Source organism: Miniopterus natalensis, chromosome 1, assembly GCF_054644295.1.
Source record: "Miniopterus natalensis isolate mMinNat1 chromosome 1, mMinNat1.hap1, whole genome shotgun sequence".
Classification (NCBI taxonomy): domain Eukaryota; kingdom Metazoa; phylum Chordata; class Mammalia; order Chiroptera; family Miniopteridae; genus Miniopterus; species Miniopterus natalensis.
The window spans coordinates 43,860,030-43,887,038 of NC_142081.1; the positions used below are offsets into that span (position 1 = coordinate 43,860,030).

The following is a 27,009-nucleotide window of genomic DNA, read 5'->3' on the forward strand; positions in this document are numbered from 1 at the left end:
CAAAAAAATTCTAAAATCATTTTAAAAAATACTTAGCAAAACTTGAAGAGGAAGGATTCCAAATATAACACAAACAGATTTAGAGCTCTAGGAGGTATGTGCCTTCCAAGGTACTTAGAATGATCTCCGCAGACTTGGCAACAAATAAATGCCCATTATCTTTTTAATCTTTTTATCTTTGATGTGAGTTTGATTAACAGTAGTATTTTTATTCAGAAGTAGAATTTACCCACTATTCTCTAACAGAGAGACATTTTGTATTAGAAGCTAAAAATGTCAGTTTTACAGATAAGAAAACTGAGGCTCAAAAAGGTATATAATTTGATTAAGGTCAGACAGCTGGGTAGGTGGTATTAGTACTTCCAGCAAGGTTTGTAGATTCTCCTCTGCCTTTATTTATCTTTCTGGTTTATTTTGGATAAGATATTCTGAAAGAATTCATAGTGCATTAGGAATTAAAGTAAGATATGCATAAAAAGTGTTACTAAGATTTTAGTTTTTAAAGATTTGAGGTATTTGAGACATTCTTAATCATAAGCTCTTCAGTTTCTCATATTGTAATTATTTCATAAGGGTGTATGGACTAATATATCTATATTCTTCTGATAGAGTTTCTTTGATTTCATAGTCATTATATTATCAATCATCTTAATATGAGATGTGGAGGGAATATTTTAAGGAACTGAGTAGTAATTAAAACAGGATCATACTTAGAAGTGAAAACTTAATTAACCACTGTCTTATTTATAGCACAGAATTGTTTTAAGACTAATATTAACTTTTATATTTTTAGTGTCTTCCATTTTGGCCTGAAAATTTGTCAGGCAAACTTTGTGTGAGAGTAGTGGGCTGTGAAGGATCCTCCAGACCATTCTTTTATAACCGACAGGATAATGGCACTCTGTTGAGCTTAGAAGATCTGGTAGGTTTTCATGTTTTAAAATAAAATATCTTTGATTTTTAAAATTTGCTTTCAAATTACAGCATGCCTTAAAATCTACTTGTAATTATTTGAAGATACCACTGTATCAATATGTAATGCCATACATAGATTTGTAAGAGGTCAGAGACAGTGTGCTTTTCGTAAGAATTTAAGAAAACAAAGTGTTGTGTCTACATAGCTGATTAAAATTCTAAATGTAAGTACAGGTTAAAGCATTACCTCACACGTACTTTTTTCTCTCTTCTATAATAGAATGGGGGTATTTTGGTGGATGTAAACACCGCTGAACATTCAACTGTCATAACCTTCTCTGATTACCATGAGGGATCTGCACCGGCCCTAATAATAAACCATACACCATGGGACATCCTCACATATAAACAGAGGTATGAAAAAGAAGAGTTCATGCAAAATCTTATTTGCTTCAAATTTCCATCTAGGAAACACTTGAGACTAAATGTGTTCCGAGTTTAGAAGGGTAATGTGGGACACATGCTGTTTACTACTAATACCCTCAGCAGGTTTTGAGACAGTACTCTACGATCAAACACAGGAAATTGATATTTCTGCAGCAAAACTTAGGAATATTTATACTGATTGGGATAAATGAAAACTGTTAATTGTCTCACATCATTTTAGATCAGGTTTTGCTGCCAAATGACTGTCAACATCAAACTTACAGAAAAATCTGTGGACTTTTGGAGTTTTATAAATTTCAGAATTGCATCTAAGGAATTGTGAATCTGTTTAAACATTCTTCTTTTGTAACCTGATAATGCTTAGTGAACCTCTTCCTATATATTTATATCCAGGTTTTTTTTGGTAGAGGTAGTAAAAGATTAGATGGGAGGACACTGAGTATTCATGTTGAATGTATAGTACACACTGATAGGAATTTTATTGGTTTTGTTTAAAACTAATGATAGTTTTAAACCCTTACAATATATAATATTATGTATTTGTAAAGAATTATTATTATAAATCTGCAAGACGTTATTATAAAATAATTCTACATATGTAACTACATATATAAATATAAAATAATGCCTTACAGATTTGTCTGTTCTTAACTCTCATGGCTTGAATCCACTGAGAGATTTAAAAGTAGAGATTGAGATAGAAACTTAATTGTGTTATTTTTTTTTTGTTGTTTTTTAGTTCTCTGGAAAGTTTTTTATATTATGTGGGACAATACTTCTTAGATTTTAATTATTAATTTCAATATCTCCTGGAAATCTTGTTAAAATGCAGATTCTGATTAGTAGGGTTTAACGGAGTCCAGGAGTTTGCATTTCCGGCACTCGCCCCAGGAAATGCTGATGCTGCTGGTCCACGGACCACACTTAGAGTGGCAACAGTATGGACCCAATTTTTTTCCTGCAACTCATGGTTCTTATGAATTGTATTTGATTAAAAAGTTTAAATTTAAATACTGCTACTATTCACAGCTTTTCTACGGGTGTGTTCTCACATACCAGTCTGTTTACCTTAATGAATTCAATTGCTGTGATCTTACCTGCATCAATTTAGAGCATACTGAAACCTCAGAAAGGGCACTGTTCTGTTACTTCAAGCTTCAAAACCATTAGTTTACTGGGCATTTTAGGGTACTTATTTTTAGGCAGAAGCAATTTTATAAGATTTTTGTGCAAATTTCTACCTCAGTAAAACACGGGTCTGGGTTTCTCAAGCTGATATTTTAATCTTCCATTGGTTGTGTTTCAGTGGGTCACATGAAGAAGTGGTATTGCTGCCAAGACAAGCTCGACTTTTTGCCTGGGCAGATCCTACTGGTACCAGAAAACTTACATGGAGATATGCAGCAAATATTGGGGAACACGATCTGTTAAAGGTATCATTTGATGTGAATGATGGCAAAGGAAGCAAACAAGCTAGCTTCACATAGTTGTCTTCAGTTTTTGAACTAAAAATGAATTGGAAATATTTCAAAATAAGTTACTTTTGGACTTAAGATTCCAAATAGTTCAATATTTTATCTTAGACATGTCAAAATAATTCATTTACTGGCCTACTTCATCTTGCCCAAGTGAAGATCAGCAAAGTACGTTTTTATTTACCTGTTTTTAAAAGGAAGGAATTTTAAGGCTAAGTGAAAAACAACTTTATTTTGAACATATGCATACCACTGTTGGCTGTGAGGTTTTTAGGCATGCTTTCCCAATCAAGGCCATCTTTTTTTAATTAAAGGAGTCTTATAGTATGCAAATTCTCCCATATAAATTTAATGAAATATTTATTGAAACAATATTTAGGTAACTAAATCAAATATGTTATTTCTTAGACTCTTAGACTTTGAGAAGGGCTTAAGAATTCATCTGTTAACCTTTCTCTAATATAGAAATAGCTCTTGCATAATGAGAAATCATCTAGTTTCTATAGGAATGTATTCTATTATGAACAGTTCATATAGTGTCATATTCCATTGTCTGATAATGCCAATTGTTAAAAAAAAAACTTTATTGGCTTTTGCTTTAAAATGGTAATTGGCCATCAGTGACTGAATTATCCTTTCCTATATTCCCTCTGAAATACCCATAAAAATCAGACTGATAGTTCCTCTGTTACAAGATTCTTGGAGAGATTTTCATCATAACAGTTCGTTGGAGCTCTCTTGGCTTGCTTGTGCTTTACTTTTACAACAGAGAAATTCTCAAGATTTATAAGTGGTAGAGAGAGGCTTAAATTCTCTGATACTCTTAGCTACATGGCTCAGAGACATAGGACCTATACTGGGGGCCCCTGTACTCTGCGGTATTATTTCCCCTTTCCTCACATTTAGTGCCACTCAGCAACCACAACTCGCAGAAAGTAGTATACAGACATGAGAGACAGTGGGAATAGCATCCTGGAGAAGGCTGTTGAAATCTGTATATTGAGTCTGCTTCAGGAAGAATCCTGGTATAGTGTATGCAGGGGATTGCAGTTTTTAATGTTTCTCTTCTATCGGAGAACCAGGCAGTAGGAAAAGTAGCTAATTGCACCTCAGTCAAGAGGTAATCTGCCAGATTATGAAAACTGATGTAGAAGCAAGGCAGTGCCCATTTTTTTTGTCCGTTTAATTGATCTGAGAAGGGAGTTGTCAGGCCCTGGTGGACATGCCATGGGAATTCAAAGGGAATCCGTACGTTATTGGCAAGCACTAGGGCTGAGCCAGTCTTTGCTCCTCAAATATGAATAAACACAAATATTACGTGGGGCTTATGAAAAACTACTTCAGGAGCACAATGTGACATTATCCTGTATATTCTGAGGGCAGCTATACCTCTGGAAGAGTTGGTACTGCAGGAGCAGAAGAAAATTTTCAAAATATAGGCATGGCATCCTCAACTGAGTTATAAGGAGAAGACAGCTATGAAATAGGAGAAAGCCTGGTGAAATAAAAGACAAAAACAGCAAAGAAAAGTGAAAGAGTAGTGGAGAAACAGAATATTATATATTATATAATATTATATAAGTACTGTTTAATCCTACATTTCAATTTGAGAAATATAGATAAAAGATTATGGTTTTATTAAAAAACCAGTACCAATTAATAGAACTAAAATCAGTGATAAGTGAATTTTAAGACAATTGAGAAAATGAAGAAAATTTTGCCCTTAAAGTCAAAGAAGGAAACCTAAAGGAGTATATAGATGGCAAATGCCTTCTATTGATTGTATGTTATGTGTTAATATGTTTCATATATTATCTCTAATTCTTATGATTGAAACTTATAACTGCTGGTTAGAATTCAAAACTTTCTGTCTAACTTCGTAGTAATAAGACATTTCCCACTTAAACCATGTTTCCTGTTAGTTATGTCAATAAGTGAAAATGTTTAAATTCTTTTAGTAAATGACAAAAAACACTCAGATTAAGTTAAAAAATAGTATCTAACTATAAGCTACTTGCAAGAGATCTATCTTAACCTAACTAACACAGAAAATTATAAACATGAAGAGATAGTAAAGACTTAACAGGCAAACAGATACAAAAAGAAATCAAAGTTGTTGAGGTTAATTTCTGAACAACTCTAATTCAAAGCAAAAACCATTAAGCAGAATATGATAATATAACATAGAAGGCGTGATAGCTGTACCTTCACACAATGAATGACATTGCATCAAAATACAAAACTTTAGGTGCGGGAAGTCAAGTGAAACACAATTACCTGAGGATATTTTAACAAACCGTGTTTAATTTTTAACAGATCCAATAGATGAAAAACAAATAGAATTAGAGAATATTGAAATAACTAAGATTGAACCAACATACATAGCAAGTTTCGTAGTTTATGAAGAAAGAATTCCTCCTCTTAATAGGTATCTTTGAAACACACAATTTGATTGCATATTAGAGCTAAAAAATTTGATTAGGCTACTTTGAGATATGTTAAGAGCAATAGATAAATTTTATTTACTTATTTACTTTATTTTTAATTGTTTACGCTATTACAGATGTCCCCATTTCTCCCACCTTTGCCCACATCTCCCTTTCCTCACCTCGCCTCCCTTCCCTCTGGCGATCACCACACTGTTGTCTGTGTCCATGTCAATCATATATGTTCTTTGGCTAATCCCTTCACCTTCTTCCATCCACTGTCCCCTCCTCCCTCCCCTCTGACAGCTGTCATTCTGTTCCCTGTATCCATGCCTCTGTTTCTGACAACAAAAAAATTATTTCTATACTCTTGGGGAATCCTTTATTTGTTTATTTGTGTGTGTTTTTCTAAGAAAGCATGAGATGAAAAGCACATAGGTAGGTACTTGTACTATCTGTTGAAATGAACTGTGGTTATATTTATGTTAAGCCCAGACGAAGAGGAATCATTATTTTGATCTCTGAAAAAACTAACCAAATCGAGCCTCATATTTTTTAGAGCTATATGAGACCTTCAGCCAAAAAGGCTATTCTTGGTGAAATGTAATTTATATAAATGTTTGCCCTGTTGTAAAATTTTTAAACAAAAATAAACTAGGTTAGTTTTACCTGAGGTCTAATAAGCTTCTGAACCATTCTGTTGTCCATCTTGGAGACAAGTAAGCATCTTATGCATTGGTGCCATTGAAGGCTATTCTTGTTCCTGCTAAGTGCCTTTTGAGCATCAACTAGGTAACTCAAACTAAGGTATAAAAAAAAAAAAATTAAACACTATCAATCTTTATTATTGTTTGAAAAAATTGGTGAAATGTTTTGAAATAGATTATAAGTTTAATTTATGTCATTTTGATGGTTAGAGTTTTCCAATTTATAGTCATGCTTTTTAAACTTTTCTAAACTTTCTGTTACTGTAGTTCAGATTTATGTAATAAAACTGTTTGTGGGTTTAATAGAAAGTCTCTCTTTTCCCCAGGATGAACGTGGACAGTTTCCATATGATGCAAACAACCAGATACACTGGGTGTCATTCCTGGATGGGCGCCAGAGAGTTTTGCTTTTCACTGATGATGTTGCCTTGGTTTCCAAAGCACTGCAGGCGGAAGAAATGGAGCAGGCTGATCATGAAATAACCTTTTCTCTTCTTGGTCTTGGGCTTTCACTGGTTAACAATGAAAAGAAGCAAGAAGTTTCATATATTGGGATAACCAGGTATGGAAGGAGGGAGATAAGTCATCAGAAATCTTTAAAAGACATTGAGTTCATAATATCAAATTTGATGAGTAAACATTTACCTGTTCTGAATTTGATATACTATACATTCTTTCAGGAAACTTTACGGAACAGTTGTTTTCACTGCCAGTTGGTTGAAAACCACATAGGATAGAAAGACACTGAGATAATGTCTTTGTCCTTACAATACTCATCCTCAGTTGATGGGGAAGAAAAAGGTTTGCGTCTTTCTTAGTTGTTTATATGTATTTTTATAAATGAATGATAAAAACACAGAAATGCTACAAAGAAGTATGCACACATACAATGGAAATTCAGAAGTAGAAGCAACTAATTTGTTTTGTGCATCAGAGGCTGGAGAAACTGGCAGGGGTCAGGAGAGGCCAACAACAGTGGGTCAGATAAGTTAGAAAACAGGTTCATAGAGGAGGCAGTATTTGACATGGGTACATAATTGTTAATGGGTGATTATTTAGAACTGTTTAAAAGTAATGGGACCAGTTACTTTCTCTGGTTCTGCTTATACATGTATAAGAAAAATATTTGAATTATTTATTTTTTTTCTAATCACACTAACTTTGGTAAAAGACTCGTTTTTTGGAGGCTGATGGGTGGAATGGTTAACATGTGATCATGTATAATCAGCATAAAATCTATTGGTGTTCATGTGTTTAGTGAAGTAAAAAATTTAATAAAGCCATCATGTACATAATGCACTTTGTACAACACCTGACAGATTAAGCTTTCTATAAATGCTATGACAATTAATTAATACATTATTAATGCATTTATGTATATATGAGTAATATATTCTCTTGGCTATACATTTCAGTGTAGTATAGGGTTTTTAAGAATTTTTAATTTATTGATTTTTTTTTTTAGAGAGAGAGGAAATGAGAGAAAGAAAAACATCCAATTATTGTTCCACTTGCTTATGCATTCGTTGGTCGTTTCTTGTAGTACCTTGACCAGGGATCAAACCTGCAACCTTGGAGTATCAGGACGACACTCTAACCAACTGAGCTACCTGGCCAGGGCTCAGTATTGCATAGTGTTTTTAAACTAAATATGAAAATCATTTTTAAATCATATAAATCCACTTTTCTCTCTCGTTCTTTGACATAACATATTTTTACTTTAATATTGCATGTGCTATTATTTTGTCAGATTGGCCTCTATTTATAAGGACATTTTGTTTTATTATTTTATTTCATTATTTTATTTTTAAAATTCATTTCAGAGAGAGAAAGGGAGAGGGAGAGAGAGATAGAAACGTCAGTGATGAGAGAGAGTCATCCAGCAGCCGCCTCCCGCATGACCCCTGTTGGGGATCGAGCCCCCAACCTGGGCATGTGCCCTGACCAGGAATTGAACCATGACATTTTAAAACTTCATGTAAAGGAACTTGACCACTTTTTTTCTGACACACTATACATTCAGTAAGGATGTGTACTGAGGAAAAGTAAGTCAGTTACATAGTATTTTAAAATAGACTTTGTTTTCTGAGCAGTTTTAGGTTTATAGGAAAATTGAGTATAGAGTTCCTATACACCCCCCAAGTTTCCTGTTCTTAACATCTTGAAATAGTGAGTACATTTGTTACTATTGATGAACTAATAATGACACATTATTATCTAAAGTCCCTTGTCTGTGTCCGTGTTGTTTGTGTTAGAGATGCTCTTTGTATTGTAAATTCTATGGGTTTTGACAAATGTGTAACATGTATCCACCATTACAGTATCATCCAGAATAGTTTCACTGCGCTGAAACTCTACCTGTACACCCCTCCCTCTTTCCCCCTGAACCACTGATCTTTTTACTGTCCAAAGTTCTCCCTTTTCCAGGATGTCATATCTTTGGAATCATACGGTTTGTAGCCTTCTCAAATAGGCTTCTTTCACCTAACAGTGTCCTTTTAAGGTTCCTCATTTTTTTATGGCTTGATAACTCTTTTATTGTTATCACTGCATAATATTCCATGTCTGGATGTATCATAGTTTATCCATTCACTGACTGAAAGACAATCTTGGTTGCTTCCAAGTTTTGCCAGCTATGAATAAAGCTACTATAAACATTGCCGTGCAGGATTTTGTGTAGATACGTTTTCAACTCTTTTGGGTAAATATAAAGGAGCATGATTGATGGATCATATAGTAAGAGTATATTTGGTTTTATAAGAAACTTCCAAATTGTCTTCTAAAGTGGGGGTACTACTTTTGCATTCCCACCAGAAATGAATGAGATTTCCTGATTTTCTATAATCTTGCCAGCATTTGGTGGTGTCAGTGTTCCAGATTTTGGCTATTCTAGTAGATGTGGAGTGGTATCTCATTGTTATTTTGATTCGCAATTCCCTAATTACAAATTATGTGGAGCATCTTTTTATACAATTAATTGTCATATGGCTATTTTCTTTGGTTGAGTTCATATCTTTTGCCCATTTTTGAATTTTACATTTTTTTATTGTTGAGTTTTAAGAATTCTTTTATATTTTGTGTGCCTGACTTTTATTAGAGATGTGTATTGCTGATGTTTTCGCCCAGCCTGTGGCTTGTCTTTCCATTCTTTTAACTGTTTTTCACAGAGCAAAAGTTTTTCATTTTAATGAAGTTCAGTATCAATTTTTTCTTTCATTGATTGTGCTTTTGGTGTTATATGTTAAAAGTGATTGCCACACTCAACATCACTTAGATTTTCTCCTATGCTTTCTTCTAGGAATTTTATAGCTTTGTGTTTGCTATTTAGGTCTATAATCCATTTTTTGAGTTAACTTTTGTGAAATGTGCAAGCTCTGTCTAGATTTCTTTTTCTTTTTTTTTTTTTGTGTGTGTGTGAATGTCCAATTGTTCCATCACCATTTATTGAAAAACGATTCTTTCTTCCTGGAATTGCCTTTGGTCCTTTTCAAAGATCAGTTGACTGTATTTGTTTGGGTCTATTTCTGGACTCTGTTCTTTTCTCTTGATCTGTGACTTCTTTTAGCAGTACCACACTGTCTTGATTTCTGTAGTGTTACAGTAATTTTGAAGTCAGGAAGTGTCAGTCCTCCAGCTCTTCTCCTTCAACCCTCTCCTTCAACATTGTATTGACTATTTTAAGTCCTTTGTCTGTCCATATAAATTTTAGAATCAGTTGTAGATATCCACAAAATAATTAGCTGGGATTTGGATTGGAATTGCATCATATCTATAAATCAACTTGGGAAGAACTGATATCTTGACAATATTAAGTCTTCAGATCCATGTACAGGAATATTTCTGTTTATTTAGATCTTTGATCTCTTTCATTGGACTTTTACAGTTTCCCTCATATAGATCTTGTACAAGTTTGTTAAATTTTACTTATACCTAAGTATTTTATTTCTTTGGTACTAATGTAAATGTTATTGTGTTTTTAATATAAATTCCGGTTGTTCATTGCTGGCCTATAAGAAAGCAATTAACTTTTGTATATAACCTTGTATCTTGAAACTTACTAGTTGTGAGAGGTTTTGGTTGATTCTTTGGGATTTTCTACATAGAATTCATGTTATCTGAGAACAAAGACAGCTTTATTTCTTCCTTCCCAATCTGTGTACCTTTTACTTTATTTTTTTGTCTTATTGCATTATCTAGGATTTCCTGCACAGTGTTGAATAGGAGTGGTGAGAGTGGGTATCTTTGCTTTGTTCTTAGCAAGAAAGCATCTAGTTTCTTACTGTTAAGTATGTTAACTGTAGGGTTTTTTTTATAGATCTTTATCAACCAGAAGAAGTTCCTCTCTCTTCCTAGTTTGCTGCAGAGTTTTTACCACAAATCAGTGTTGATTTATATAATTTGAAATAGGTATTTTACTCATTACCTTCATTGACTCTTGTTCCCTAAACACATTGTATAGTGAGGACATTGTTAACACTATCATTGTCTAATCAGTACTGACAAGCTACGTACATTAAAATACTGTGGAGTTATATTTTATCATTATGCATACTGTATAATTAGGAATTAGCAAAGTATGGCCCAGGAGCCATTCTAACCTGCCACCTATTTTTATGCAGCTCTTGATCTAAGAATGTTTCTTAATATTTTTAAGTGGTTGAGTAAAATCAAAAGAAAAATAATATTTTGTAACCTGAAAATTATGTGAAGTTCAAAGTTGGTCACCCCTGTGTAAAGCGTCTTTAGAACACAGCCTTGCTTATCCTTTTAAATGCCTATGCCTGTCCTTGCACTTAGTGCGCAGCAGATGTCAGTGACGTAGAACTTGAGTGTTTGAGCGCCACCATACAGTTTACACAGGAGTTAACCCTGTATCTGCAGTTTAACTTTCTGTGGCTTCAGTTACCAGTGGTTAACTGCAGTCCAAAAATATTAAATGGAAAATTCTAGGAATAAACAATTCGTAAGTTTTAAATTCCGCACCATTCTGAGCAGCTTGTTGAAATCGCTCGCCGTCCTGCTGTGCCTCACTCAGACATGAGTCACCCCTTCGTCCAGAGTATCAGCGCTGGGTATGCGACCCGCCTGCTGATCACTTAGCCTTCTGGGCTACCAGATCAGCTGTCACGTATTGCAGCACATGAGTTCCAGTAACCCTTATTTTACTTCATAATGGCTCCAAAATGCAAGGGTAGTGATGCCTGCAATTTGGATATGCCAAAGAGAAGCCGTAAAGTGCTTCCTTTAAGTAAAAAGGTGCACGTTCTCAACTTAATAAGGAAAGAAAAGTACTGTATGTTGAGGTTGCTGAGCTCTATGGTAAGAATGAATCTTCTGTTCATGAAATTCTGAAGAAGGAAAAAGAAATCATGCTAATTTTTGCTATCGCACCTCAAACTGCAAAAGTTACAGCCATAGTATTGATAAGTGCTTAGTTAAGATGGAAAAGGCATTAAATTTGTGGGTGAGAGACATGAGCAGAAAACATGTTCTGTTGATTTTTTTGATTGACCACATTTTTCTGCAAGAAAGCATTGAGCCTATATGAAGACTTCAGCAAAATGAACCCTGAAACGAGTGATACCAAGCCATTTACTGCAAGTAAGGGATGGTTACACAGATTCAGGACTAGTTTTGGACTGAAACATATGAAATTATTGGAGAGGCTGTGTCTGCTGATGAAGAAGCTGCTGCCGCATTTCCAGCAGAGCATAAGTTGATTAGGATTCATACTGTCTGTGATTTCAGGCATCCACTAAGGGTCTTGAACATTTTTCCCTGTGGATAAAGGGGGACTACTGTACTACAACTTTTGTTCATTTTTTTATTACTAATGTGTAGTCATCGTGTCAAAACAAGAAGAGAAAGATGAACTTTGAATGTCTCTGTTATAAGGTGCAGTTATCAAATGAAATGGCAAAGAGTTATGTAATGACACTATACCTGTGCTAAAAGTATACAGTATATATTGACATTTTTAAACTAAGCATGCGTCACAGTATACCCAACTTCCAGGAGAGCAATGCCCAGAAAAATTAGAAAATTTAGGACTCAGTATCTAATCACAGCAGATTTTCTTTAGGGAAAAAATGAGGTTGCAACCAAAGTTAGTTTCTGAATGACTCATTTGTTAGTCAAGCAAGGAAAGCCTTTTACCATGGTGAGTTAATTGAATGATGTGATTATAACAGCTGAAGAAATGCGTCCAGAGAAAATAAACTTAGGACCATTAGCCTTTTGGTGAGAACAGTTGTTTGAGGAATTGAGGACATTCAGAGCAACATCAATAGTCAATTAAAAAACAAGGCCAGTTATTTTGAGTGGTTTTTCTTCACTCTTGATGAGTCAATGCTGCTCAGTTGTATACATATTTGAGAAGGCAGTGCTGAGTTTGAAATGACTGAAGAATTAGCCTCTGTGATAGCTGGCATAGAACAAACAGGTGAGAATATTTTCAAACAAGTTGAAGAAATATCCATTACGACCTGAAGTAGAATTTTCTAAGATACATTACAAGTGATGATGGAAAAAGTATGTGTGGAACAGAACAAGACTTAGCTGGCCTATGGTTATTCATTGTATTGTTCATCAGCGGGTACTTTGTGGAAAATATTTGAATCGATCATGTATTATCAAACCAGTAGTGTCAAATACAAGATTAACATCCTGACTTGTCTTACCACACAGCAGTTGATGGCGTAACAGCAGTGCTTTTACTGAATTCTTTTTGAGTTCTGTGCCAAGATTAAAATTTTTTTCTGAATGAAAAAAAGCACCCTCAACCACTATTATTGAAGAATGAATGGCTTTGGAAATGAGCTTTTGCTGCAGAATTGATAATGAATTCAACCTAAAAGTAGAAGACAAAACATTGTTTATGTGTAAAACTTGCATTTTAGTAAAGTCATTTTGATGACCACTAACATTTGAATCACAGGTAATGTCAGGCTGTTTTATATATATACTTCCTTTGTTGCTCAAAGTGGAAACAAGAAGTGAAATTTCCATCCCCACACCGTCTGAAGCGGGTATGTTTTATGACCTGCAACTACAGTACAGCAGCATTATTTTCTGACTTTAATGCAGGTGTAAAGGAAGTTTCCACATTTCATAATCTACTTAGCTGTGTAATAGAAGAGCTTTTGCCTAACCTTCATTTGGAAGTGATTGATCTGTAATGTACTGGCATGCTTTAAAGGCAGCTATCAAGAGAAGAATATAATAGAATAGGAAATAAAATTTTAGATTTAGAATTTTCTAATGAAAATAGAATTTTATAAATGCATTTCAAGCAATACATTTGCTCGTTTAAAATAATATTCTCATAGATCAATAGCAGTATTTTGTCAGTACCAATCTGTGGGAAAGGACAGTTTAAAAGATGCTCATTACAGATCACCGTGAACAGATGACCATTTGCAGTAGATTTTGATAACAGGGAACACTAACTTGGAGCCCTAATTAAGTGAAATGTTACCCTAAAAGAGAAGTGTAAAAAATTTCTTTTGAACTGTGTATGGTGACAGATGCTAACTAGACTTATTGTGGTGATCATTTCACAGTATATACAAATATTGAATCATTAGGTTCTTTACCTTAAACTAATTTGTTTTATGTCAAGTATATTTCAGCAAATAATTAAAAAGTATAAATGTGTGTTTTTCTCATTATTAATAGACTTGTGTTTTAAAAAATTGTACACGATTGTTATTTTTATATTTTGAATTTTATCAATTAAAAAACTTGAAGAATTTTTTCCCCTTTTGTTATTTAAGTTACCTACATAATAACTTTAATTTTGTCTCAGCCCACAGCCTAAAATATTTACTATATGGTCCTTACAAAAAAGTTTGCCAGTTCTTTGATTGATGCTACTTTGTGATAGAAAAACATTTTCCATTGCCCCCTTTCCTTATGTTCTCTTATAACACAGGTATACTCTGGTGTTTAAAAAAATCTCTTGTATAAATATAATTTTCATAGAAAATTAATAGTTGTAGTAATTTTGAGTTGAATGACAGTTCCACAAACAGAAATATGTATTCCTAATTTAATTTTCTTTATGAATTAATTTAGTTCTGGTGTTGTTTGGGAGATGAAACCAAAACAGAAATGGAAGCCTTTTAGTCAAAAGCACATAATGATGCTGGAACAATCCTATAAGAAATATCAAGAAACAAGAGAACATGGCTGGATTAAACTAGACAATAATTTTGAGGTATATCAGAATTTTTTGTTTTTGTTTTTATATATGTATTTTGTATTTGGTGGTGGTGGTGGTAAGTAAAATTTTACTGTCCAAGTAAAAATGTGGGTGTAGAAGCTAATTTATTAATAAATCCTTATTTATTAGTAGGATTGGCATGGCATAATTAGTACTTATGAGTACATTTTTTATTAGTATATTTTTAATTAAAATATATTGTTATTAAATCATATACTATGGTATATTTTTATAATTTCTTCTATTTACAAGGCAGATAGTTTCATGAAATTTGTTTTCAGTAAGATTATGGAGAAATTAAGATTGCTTGAAACTTTAAAAAAATATTTTGAGTAATATCAATATGCATTGCCTAATAAAGACTGTGCAAAATTATATATTTTGATCATGGGAAACCTATAGAAAACTTGTTCAATTAAATATTAATGATAGTTGGACATGGGTAGATGTTCACAAATAAAGGTATACATAGGCCCTTATAGTGTCGACTCTGAAGGTTACAAGAAGACCTCGGAATCTTGACTATAATTTCTAGCTTGCTCTGGTTTAGTCATGCAGTTTTGGTTACTCTGTCTTTGATATCCCATGGTTGAGATATGCTCCACACCCCCAACCCCTGCCCCGTAAATGTCAGCCATGCGAAAATGAAAATTAAAACAAAAAGTTTACAATTAGTGTCAGATATAAATAAGCTATCAACTATTCATTGTTTAACTTTGTTAAAACAGACTTTTAAAATTATCTAGGATTATCCATGACTATTGAGGTTTTTAAAAATATAAAGCATGGCTTATTTTCTAAGTACAGTTTATGTAATTGAGAAGATCCCCAGTTTTTCCCTTGTTTTCCTCATAACTTTGGTAGAAAAGCGATGATTCTGCTTCAAACATCTCAACTGTATTTCACCTTAAGGTAGATACTTTGGTGAGGGAGAGATTAAGATATTTTTTTCCCCTTTCAATTTGTGAGTAAATGAATATTTAAAATTGGCGACAGTGCTAATTCCCACTTATCACAAACGCATGTTTTTTTTCTTCCAGGTCAATTTTGATAAAGTTCCAATGGAGATGCGCCTCCCTATTCGGTGCCCTATAAAGCGAGACTTTTTATCAGGAATTCAGGTTGAATTCAAGCAGTCCCCTCACCAGAGAAGTTTGCGGGCCAGGCTGTACTGGCTCCAGGTACCATTGTCGTCCTCAGTTTAGTACCTGTACGAACAGCCCCCGACTCACGATGGCTCAGGTTACAGTCTCTCAGCTGTACAGTGGTGTGAAAGCAACAAGCATTCAGTAGGAACTGTACTCTGAATTTTGAATGCTGGCGTTTTCCCACACTGGCGATGTGCAGTGAGTCCCCCGTGAGGCTGGGCAGAGGCCGCGGGCGTGGCTCCCAGGCGCGTGGCCACGAGGCCGCAGCTGATGCTCTGCAGTGCAGTAGTAAACGCATTTTCAATTTAATGATGTGTATCGGGTCGTAGCCCCTTCACCCCACTGTAAGTGAAGGAGCATCTGTATCTGATCACTTGGGAACCTTGGGAATGGATTTTTTACAAAGTTCTAGCATATGTTGTAACCGATGTCTCTTTTTGTTTCTGTGCTTATTCTCCTCTCAAATATCTCGTGGATTCAGCATACTTACCAGCGAATTCCAAAGACCTTGTCCCTGCTGAGACTTTAATTTGACACGTTAGCCTGCAAGAGTGTTTCCTTGCACTGAAATTGTTATTCTTAAATACTCCTTTGAATTTGTCATCAGATCCCCCAAATAAGATTTCCTTCCATCATTCCGTGGGGATGAGCAGGGCTGTCGGGGATGCGGGGCTGCCCTTTGCTTGTCTTCTTCCTTCTCTCTCTCCCTTCCACTTATAACTGCTAGATATTATTTAGGCCATTTTATACTTTTTCTTCTTTCTGTGTATCCTTTGACTTTTATATCCAGTCTCCATTTACGTTTTATTTAAATTGTACATAAAATCTTACATGATGCATAGGTGTGAGTATTTCCATTGGTAGTGTACATGCTAAGCAACCTTGATGTAATAATGAAGATATTTATATGCTCCTTTATATAAAAAAGCTGGCCCTTGCTGAGGAATATAAGAATTTTAGATTTAAAGTGAAATTTCTGACAGTATCACATATACATACAGATACTTAATTATGATGAAATTAGTAACATCTATAATATTGTCTCTGAAACTTAAAGTTTAAATTATTTTAAATCCTGCTGAGTTCGTTTTCTGCTTTCCTTCAGGTTGATAATCAGTTACCAGGTACAATGTTCCCTGTTGTCTTTCATCCTGTGGCCCCTCCAAAATCTATTGCTTTGGATTCAGGTAAAAAACAAAAAACAAGAATTAAGTTGAGACATACTCTATTTATAAAACTTAAGTAAATATTATTTTTATCTAATATAAAGCTTGATTGCCTTTTTCTTGTTTTCTTTCTTCCTCTTAGAACCCAAACCTTTCATTGATGTGAGTGTCATCACAAGATTTAATGAGTACAGTAAAGTCTTACAGTTCAAGTAAGTAAATATTCCTCTGCCTAAAGGAATTTAAAATGAGAATCTACTTTGAAAATAAATTTTACTCTTTTGAAAGTGACTTCTACATAAAAATTATTTTCTACCTGAACATATTAATCTACCTTTGGTCAGGTAATTTTCTATGTTGAAATTTATTTTAATAATAGCCTCTATATGTTTTAAAGTACAAAATTCCTTCAACCGCCTTCTCCACTTTGTAACTCCAATTAATATATAAAATGGTCAGTGAAATATAAATGACATATGTATTAGTGAGATGTATTCTTTAAAGCAATTGCTGTGGATTCTAAAAAATGGATGGATAGTACATGCTGTGTTGTCTAGTTGTATTTGTCTTTTCTGTGACATGATAAATGTGGGATTTGGGACTTTAAATGCTAATTATTACCTTCGGTGAAATCGTTACTTTAATGAAAAAAAAAAAAAATCTCAGCCTGAGTAGACTTTGATCTTGTTAACATAACACTTTTTAGGAGAGGAAGGAACAAGATCTTACTATGGCTTTTGGCCAAAATCAAAGTTTAAACATTGAAAATTACTAGGTTTGATAGAAACTCTTTCTCATTAAAATTTTTTCCCCTTAGGTATTTTATGGTCCTCATTCAGGAAATGGCCTTAAAAGTTGATCAGGGATTTCTGGGAGCTATAATTGCACTGTTTACCCCAGCAACTGACCCTGAAGCCGAAAGAAAACGGGTAACAATTTTTATTTCTTGGGAAAATTATAAAATTTGAAAAATTAAATCAGCCATTCTTTGAAATAACTGTAATAGAGAAAAAATTAAAATAGAAATTCTTGATTTAATTTTTTTCAGACAAAGTTAATCCAGCAAGATATTGATGCTCTAAACACAGAATTAATGGAGACTTCAATGACTGACATGTCAGTTCTTAGTTTCTTTGAACATTTTCATATTTCTCCTGTTAAGGTTTGTTGCAATTATTATTTTGAAAATTTGGTAGAATTGTTGTTGTACTTTTAAAGGTCTGTGTATAATCGTGGGCTTTAATTTGTTGTTTCAAATATTTGGTGGGAATTTCATTTGATAAATTGAAATAATTTACAGTTCTCTGTAACATGTACAACCATAATTCCCACAGAGAAATCACTAGAGCATGTTTTCTTGTCTTGAATTAATAACCCCTTTATTCAAGGAAGAAGCTGACAAAAGCATTTCTTAATTAAGCAAAGAAGTGCTCACCAACGTTTAATGTTCTGGTTGCACTTTGTAACTACTATCACTGTCTAAACAGAAAGCTATAATGGGTGCCCTCACCAGAATGTAAAAACGCTGAAGTAGGTATTACACTGTTGATGTGGTGGTTTTCACCCTTCCAACATTTGATTGTAACTAAGGGAGTAGAAAATTGGATACCTTTCACTTGTCTGATTTTGTACTTTATGAACCCATTTCCTTTTCTTCTTTTGTTGTTCTTTTTAGGTTTTATAGGGGAAGGTGACTGCTCAGGAAATTCACAAATGCTATCAACCATAATGCTCTAAACTTGTGTAATGGACCAGATTAACAATTAAGTAACTCTTTAAAATATTGATGATCCATTACATTCTCAAAAAACTGTTCACAGCACATTATTTTCAGTTGCATTCACCAATCCATTTACCTAAGTGAGGGATTTATAAAATGGAATTATTTTAAATTGATGTATTAGATTGGTGGTATCAGGCACAGCTAGTGTTGGGTTTAAAATTGATATTGTTTTATGTGGCAGTTTATACACAATTTCTTTTTCATTAATTGAAAATAAGTTATTTATGAGATTGAACAATACCTTCAAGAAATATTTATTGCATGTCTACTATCCAAGTTGCTGTGGAAGGTATAAAGTGACTTCACAGAGTTTATAATCTAGGGGATATTAAAGATTGATAATTCATGTTTTTAGACACACCGAATTATGCCATGAAGCTGAATAATTAAGATCATGAACCATAGATATTTTCTTGTTCCATCGTGATTTTGCCCTAGAGAAAGGCAGATCTCTATCCACCTAAGCTTACCTTTCCTGGATCCCAACACTGTCTTGACTCTGCAGATGGGCAAAAGTCCACATTAAAATAAAAAACCCAACAACCAGGTTTTCCTGGCCTCACCCCGTCTGCCCTATTGCACTCTATCTTGCTTAGGTACATGCCTAGGAAATGGCAGAACGAGAAAGGAGAGTCAGCTGTTCTATTTACACAGGTCTCAACTTCACCTGTGTTTCCTGACGCTGTTGCACTAATGATACATCACAGAGCAGAATAAGCTAAATGGGAATATGAAAGTCTCATGTTTAAGTCCTGAGTGGAAGGGGCCTGTGGAAGCTGAAAGCATTAATTATTACTCTTTTAAAAATTTATTCAGTGACTTGCTAGTTGTTGCCATAATTTTTACTTATTGTTATTTGTTATTGTTACTTGTAATTATAACAATTGTTATAGTTAATTGTTGCCATAAGTTATTTACCTTAATTGGATGAAAATAAATGATTCTTTTATTTTGACTGGTAGACTACTTGTGTGCCACTTGACATGTTTTCTTAAAATGAGTATGCTATTTTTGTACTTTTTTGGACCCCTCCATGTAAACACAATAGTATTTATACACTTTGAATAAAATTATAGCTCTAAATTTGGAAGAGACTATTTTATATTTTAAAAACTATGAGAATCAGGTAGGAATGAGCTATTCTATGATAATTCTATACAAAATAACAAATAATAACTTTCTTTAGGACTCTAATGAAAGATACATTTGTTTGTATCTAAAAGATCTGGTTCCTATGTATGTAAATTTTTTTGTTTTGTTTTTAGCTTTTATTTATTGAGCATTATTTTTCGTTTAGTTGCATTTGAGTTTATCTTTGGGTTCTGGAGGTGAAGAATCAGACAAAGAAAAACAGGAAATGATTGCAATTCATTCCATCAATCTGCTACTGAAAAGCATAGGTGCTACTCTGACTGATGTGGATGACCTTATATTCAAGTAAGATTTATGTTAAAGTACATTGGGAGGCTTTGGTACCAAGGTTATGTTTCTGGATATTAATTTTCTTCATTTGTGCTAGAATGTTAGCTTAGAAAAATGATAATTCTTACTACTTGTACTTGAAGGGTTTGGCCCCTTTCTAATTATTCTCTTTTGGTTTGTTTATTTTACTCATAAAGATATGGTAAAAAGTCTTATGTTTTCTTCAGTTATTCATATCTTGATATAATACATTAATATAGAAAAAAATTGAATTGTTTTAACTGTATATTATATATTGACCATGTCTTAAAACAATTACATTTTAGAAATATGTAGCTACAGGATGAGATTTCAGTATAATGATAAGGCAAATTATATATAATAACTCTGTGCTACATCTAGTATTATAATACTTCCTGTGTGTCAGAGACATATATACTCAGTGAATGCTTATCCAATTGAATATTCATCAATGGTATTGAAACAAGTAGTTACCTTGGAGAAAAAAAAACATAATTTATATCATTTCCACCTCACTTGTACACTATCAAATTTTGTAGGATTCAAAGAATTAAATATAAAGTTCAAGTAGAAAGGATTAAGAAAAAATAGAACTTAATTGCTATCAGGTCTCTGAATAAAGGAAATCTAAGTTTAAAAGCAATGGAAACACTTTATAACAAAATCAATGAAAACAATTAAAGAATTGGGAAGATAAAATGACAAATATGACAAGTAGGATTAGGAGTCTTACTGTTTAAGGTTCATGAGAAAAAGCTAACGATTCCAGGGCCGTATTGCCAGAGGACAGTAAGCGGTAACTCACAGAAGGGAAGCTACAGCGGCTGATATAATCTGAAATACTCCATTTTATTATTTACCAAGGAATATATGAAAATTAAAGGAAATTATCAAAGACTTCAAAATATAAACAATTCTAGTAATAGGAGGGGGTGAGTCTGAGAAAAGGGTACCTTCAAAAAAAATGATTTGTATGAGTGGAAAGGGATATATATATCAAAAGTCTTAAATGTTTTTAGTCTTTCACTCAGTAATTCTTTTTGGGGGAATTCCATCAAAAAATCTTTGAATTTAACTGAAGAGTTATATTCAGAATACAAATTGCAACATTAATTATTATGCCAAAATTTGGAAATGTTCAACAGGAGAAGAATTGTTATGACACTTTCCACAAAATGATTACATAGCATTTTAAATAGCAGAGGGAAATACTTATTCACAATGTTAAGTGTAAAAATGCATACAAAATTTAAACATTTTTAAATTGCTTAAAAGAGAAAAGAAAGGTTTCAAAGTGATAATCACAAGAAGAAAGAAGGTAAAAATCTGCTGTATGGTGGGATTAGGGTTAAAACCTTTTTATTCTTTGTGTGGTTAGGAAGACTTGTATGAGAGTGGACTGTTTAGTAATAATTTTGTTACCATAATATTAAGATCTCAAGCATATATGTGGCAGATGTACAAATCTAATTGTGAAAGAATGAACATTGATTAATTTATCATTGAAATTATAATTCTCTTTTTTCAGAATATAATCGTGATACCTTTGAATCTTTCTTTCTTCCCCTAGACTTGCTTATTATGAAATTCGGTATCAGTTTTATAAAAGAGATCAGCTCATGTGGAGTGTTGTTAGACATTACAGTGAACAGGTAATTTCCTATTGTAATAATTCATAAAGAATATGCTACATAAAATGTCAAAACAAAACATTTTTGTGTGATTGTGTAGTAATTTTACCTAATTCACCTCAATTTGCAGTCTCATTACATAGTAGTTTTCCTGAATGATTAATTTCTATTTCTTTTAGTTCTTTCCCCCTAATATACCTTTTTAAAAGTTTCTTCCAGTCCCTTTTCCCTCTGCAATTTTATAGTTACTCACTTTGGGAAAGAATGGTGATTTAGGAGTCATTATACTTTATTTCTTCAACCACTACAGTTTCTAAGCATAGTCTGCTAGAAGCGCGAGAGGAATTCTGAGCCAGGTTCCTCCTCACGCCTCCGCTTCTCTGTGGGTCGGTTTGCATGCACAGACACAGTAGTTATTTCCGTGCGCGAGGGCCCTGCAGCTGTGCCGTGCTCCTCCATCTCCCTCCTTCCTTTGCTGGAAGGCCCTTTCTCTGTGGTGTGTAGAGACATTGTGGCTATTAGATGTTCAAAGAAGCTTATGTTTTTACTTGTTTTCTTTTGATGATTATTCCCTATCTAGTTTCATAGTAATAGTGGTGATAATAACATTGAAATGAAGTAACAATTACTGATTTATATATTCATTTAATATGCATGCTCAGTCATGCAAGATCAGTGTAATACACCTCCCAGATGAGAAGACCGAGCCTCTAGAGACTCAGTGCTTGTCCAAAGTTATGTAACCGCTAAATGCAGACGTGCCTCAGGCCTAGCTCCACCACACTTGAAAGCCCCATGTCAGGTACTAGCATGCTGTCTGCGCCTTGTGAAAGATCAGTGAACATAGTGCTGGTTATTCTGAATAGTTTTCCTTCAACAACCTAATTTAATCAGTACCCCCCCTTTTTCCTATTGCATCATAATGTTTCTTCCAGCAGTTATAAAGGACTTAAATTCCTTTTTTTTTTTTTTAAGTTCTTGAAACAGATGTATGTCCTTGTATTGGGCTTGGATGTGCTTGGAAACCCATTTGGATTACTTAGAGGTCTGTCTGAAGGAGTTGAAGCTTTGTTCTATGAACCCTTCCAGGTATCAGTCTTTTATTTATTTTAAGTATAGTTATGGAAAAATGGATATTCTGTTCTTTTAATGACAAATAATTTGTATTTTAACTGTATCTGAGAACTGAATAATATTCAGATAACAAAAATAAAACAGAAAGCAACAAACAAAAACTCACAGAATCCTTATGGTGGTTACCAAGGAAAAGGAGGGAGGGAGGAGGTAGAAGAGGGTAAGGTGGCCAAATATATGGTGAAAGGAGACTTGACTTGGGGTGGTAAACACGCAATAATGCAGTGTACAAATGGTGTATTATAGAATTGTACACTTGAAAACTATATAATCTTATTAACCAATGTCAACCCAATTAATTTAATAAAATTTAAAAGTATATATCAGTTTTATATTTTTTATTTAAAATTACTTGAGATAACATTAAAAGATTGTTTCAGAGTTAATTGAGCAGTTCTAGTGTCTGAGCAATAAAACATGCTCACATTTTCCAGGATTGAATTGTACCTGTGAGGAAGAGTGCTATGTGGATAGACCGTTTCAAGGCTGTTTCACCACTATGGAAGGAACTAATGGGGCATTAAAAGCTGGCTTTGTTTCGTATTCAAGCTTTACTCTAGCCTGTTCTCCATTTAAAGGATCCAGGAGCCCAAACTAGTGAGGGTTTTAGAAGGACAAAGCAGAGACAATAAATAGAACAAAGGGGCCAGCACTGTGAGGGCTCTCAGTCTTGTTGCCAGCGCGGCTTGTTTTTAGTATTCTGATAGAACTCTGTGCTGAGACTGTGACTGAGCCAGAGATTTACTCCTACCCAGTTTTTGTAATCTTAAAGGGTATGCTGAGATCACAGGGGTTGAAAGTGTCTTCAAAATTAGTAGGTGTTCCCTCAATCTTTGGGTTTGAGGGCAAATATTGTGTCTTCACAACATTATGGCTCTTTGTAGATTCTGTATTTTCATGGATACCCTGAAATACTAAATTAAAAGTCTTAAACTTGTTTAGATTTTAAATAGTTTTTTGTTTTTTTTTTGTCCTGCCAGGGTGCTGTACAAGGCCCTGAAGAATTTGCTGAGGGATTAGTGATTGGGGTAAGAAGTCTCTTTGGACACACAGTAGGTATGCATCACATATTTTTGGATATATATTTTTTATTATTATAATATGCATTGTTTATAAAAAACAAATTATTGTATTTTATAAAAAGTTCACTTTTCTAATAATCCCTTTTAAAAGATGTGTTTTCTTATTAAATGGGAAGTAATTTAACTTTGACTTGCTGGTGTTTTATGTGTCTTTATAGTGTTGAATCCATGTACTTTAGTTTTATTTCTCTTCTTGATAAATGGGAAAAATAAATGTTTGCATTCTTGTGTATGAGACAGAATTTTAAGCAGCTGTTAGTTTAAAGCAGGGGTGGGGAGCATCTGGCCTGAGGACTGTATATAGCCCACAAAATCATTTGGTCTGGCCCTACCAAGGCAACTGCAGGTGGGACTCAAAATTCAATAAATCTAGGAGCTTTTTCATAGCTAATTTTTAAGTTATTAATTTTGTATGGCCCAAGAATGATGTTATAAATATCTTAATAGCTCTTGGCAGAAAAAAGGTTCCACAGCACTGGTTTAAAGCAATCCAGTGCAATGTATAGTGGTTAATGCTCTTTGAAGAAACAGTGTGACTGACTTCTCTGGGCCTTTTAATAGGTGGTGCAGCAGGAGTTGTATCTCGAATCACTGGTTCTGTTGGAAAAGGTTTGGCAGCAATTACGTTGGACAAGGAATATCAGCAAAAAAGAAGAGAAGAGATGGGTCGACAACCTAAAGATTTTGGAGACAGCTTGGCCAGAGGAGGAAAGGGCTTCCTGCGAGTAAGTCTGCTGAGTCTCCAGGAAGCCCTCAACTTTTATATACACTTTAGAATATGTACTCTTGGAATACTACTTGTGAGTCAGGGTCTGTTAGAGTAGCAGGAGTGATAAATTGTCAACTTTTCTGTTTCCTTTTTGCTCTCCTTCCCGATTATCAACATCAGATCTATCCTCAAAATTGCAAACTTAGTTTGGCACTTGGGTTGGAGTGAAAACTCCATAATGATGGCAGGTTAGTATTAGTGTGGAAGGGGAGGAATATATAAGCAGAAAAATGTGGTAAATCATGATAACTGGGGGGAGGAGGAGCTCTTTAGGTCATCATCAATGGACCATTCTATGGAAGGGAGGTGTAGAAGTTGTGTATAAACTGGTAAGTGCCAGTCACTACTTTTCAGTACTTTAAAAATTATACAGGACCAGAGGCATGGATACAGGGAATGGACTGACAGATCTCAGAGGGAAGGAGGGGACTAGAAGAGATTAGCCAAAGAACATATGTGCATATATGCATAGCACATGGACACAAACAATGTGGTGAAGGCCAGGTGGGAGGTAGGGTGGAGGGGGGCAAAGTGGGGGAAATGGAGGACACCTGTAATAGTGTCGTCAACAACAACAAAAAAACATGCATACCCCAAAAAACATTCACACACACACAAAAGGTGGTGGGGAGTAGTGTCTAAATACTAAGTTGAAATATAAAAAATTTTAGGGCAAATATTACACTAAATTTTGTGATTATAGTACAATATGAATATAATTCTAATTCATAATATACTGAGAGTTAAGCAGGCCATTAATGGGAAGATGGGGGGTTATTCACATTCTGAAAGAAACAAAAAAATTATACAGGCAATATATGAATATGGTTTAATTATAGGTAACATGAATATTCTCCTTATAAGTAATTGTAAGAACTTATAACTTTTCCTTTTCATAAGTAATGAAATTATTATAGGTAAGGCTCTGAGTACTCTTTGATCACCCCTCACCTCTTTGCAAGGATATCTAATCTTTTCAATAGAGTGTATATCCTTCACTTCTTTTTCTATGTGTTTATATAATATATAGGTAGATTTAATTATTACCACTACTTGACAATTATGAAGAATGTATAAATATGTTACTATTTTAATTTTGGAAATTTCAGGAAGTTGTAACTGCTGTGTTTGTGCCAGTGGTTTGTAATGTATGCTGTCTCCTCAAAATCTTTCAGGGGTCCCTTCATTATCAATTTTCTACACTTTCATTAAGTTGTAAAGTAATCTCATTAAAATTTATAAGTAGATATTAATTTTGCTCAACTCACTCATTTTACAGATATAGAAACTGAGATTTAACACTCAAAACTAATACAAAATAATAATTGAATGTAAACTGTAATTAAAAAATAAAATAAAAAATAATAAAACAAAAAAATACCATATGAAATAACAGAAAATCTTTTCACCTGCTTTACTATTCTTTCTATTATAAAATTTTACTTCTACAAGGTGCTTTCATTTAACATTTGCTGTGATATATTTAAAAAATCAAAGTGTTCACCTCTATGTACATGTTGTTTACATTATCAAATAAGTACTTATTTTTTTCAAAAAAAGTTTTTTCTAGTATGTCTGTAGAGACCTCTAGTGGTTGATTTAAAATTAAGCATTTTCCATTCAAGTTTGACTTTATGATTGATTTCTCTTTCAGGGAGTTGTTGGTGGAGTGACTGGAATAATAACAAAACCTGTGGAAGGTAGGTTGAGAATCTTTCCTTCTTAATTTACTGTTTTTAAAATAGGATAAAAAAATAAGTCAGTAGCTATCAAATTTACTTACTTGATAAGTAAATTTAAATAAGTGAGCAGAAACAAGTCAGTAGCTATCAAATTTACTGTTTACCATGCAGAGGGTCTGAAGAGTTGCTGCATGGTAAACAGTAAATTTGATTGCTACTAGGTATTTGGGAGAATTTCTGACTAATTTTATGTTCATAGTCCTAAATTATTGTTTAATAAATGTGCTTTTCTCAGAAAGTAGAGAGTTAAGTAGTAGACCATAATTCAGACTTTGAATGCTATTTTCAGCAGGTCCATAAACTAGACTGCTTTGGGCCTTTGATAGCACTGACTTATTTTTTTATCCTATTTTAAAAAGCACATTACTTTATTTTGTGCAATACCTATCAAAATCCCAATTGGCTTCTTGTAGAAATTGACAAGCTGATTCTGAAATTTATACAGGAATTGTAAGGACTCCAAATAAGCAAAACAATCTTGAAAAAACAGGACAAAGTTGAGGACTTGCACCATCCAATTAAAAACTCACTACAAAGTTACAGTAGCTATGACAGTGTGGTACTAGCATATGGATAGACATATAGATAGATCCATGGGATAGAACTGAGATTCCAGAAATAAACCCTTACATTTATTGTTAATTTATTTTTGAGAAGGGTGCTAAGATATTTCCATAAAGAAAGAATAGCCTTTTCAACAAATGATACTGGGACACCTGGAAATAAATATAGAGTTTATATTTTGTGACCCAGCAATTCCACTCCTACCTGTATACCCTAGAGAATTAAAAACACGTTTGCTCAGCACCTTGTACATAAATATTCATAGAAACATTATTCATAATAGCCAGAATGTAATAGCAACCAAAATGTTCATTACCTAATGCATGGATAAATGAAATGTGGTATATTTATAT

The 27,009-nt window shown here is 33.7% G+C and overlaps 1 protein-coding gene across 2 annotated transcripts in view; it reads left to right on the forward strand.

Moving 5' to 3' along the window:
- The window catches only part of VPS13C (vacuolar protein sorting 13 homolog C), a 168,592-nt gene that overhangs the window by 124,248 nt on the left and 17,335 nt on the right, over positions 1-27,009 (forward strand). For both annotated transcript variants that reach the window (XM_087821106.1, XM_087821108.1), the window contains exons 62-77: positions 794-922; positions 1,196-1,329; positions 2,669-2,795; positions 6,297-6,532; positions 14,047-14,188; positions 15,235-15,375; positions 16,448-16,529; positions 16,651-16,720; positions 17,326-17,437; positions 17,557-17,670; positions 19,589-19,728; positions 21,305-21,386; positions 22,341-22,454; positions 23,480-23,555; positions 24,143-24,306; positions 26,005-26,050. In XM_087821106.1, the coding sequence (XP_087677232.1) occupies positions 794-922; positions 1,196-1,329; positions 2,669-2,795; positions 6,297-6,532; positions 14,047-14,188; positions 15,235-15,375; positions 16,448-16,529; positions 16,651-16,720; positions 17,326-17,437; positions 17,557-17,670; positions 19,589-19,728; positions 21,305-21,386; positions 22,341-22,454; positions 23,480-23,555; positions 24,143-24,306; positions 26,005-26,050 (1,909 nt within the window). The remainder of the gene's footprint in view (positions 1-793; positions 923-1,195; positions 1,330-2,668; positions 2,796-6,296; positions 6,533-14,046; positions 14,189-15,234; positions 15,376-16,447; positions 16,530-16,650; positions 16,721-17,325; positions 17,438-17,556; positions 17,671-19,588; positions 19,729-21,304; positions 21,387-22,340; positions 22,455-23,479; positions 23,556-24,142; positions 24,307-26,004; positions 26,051-27,009) is intronic.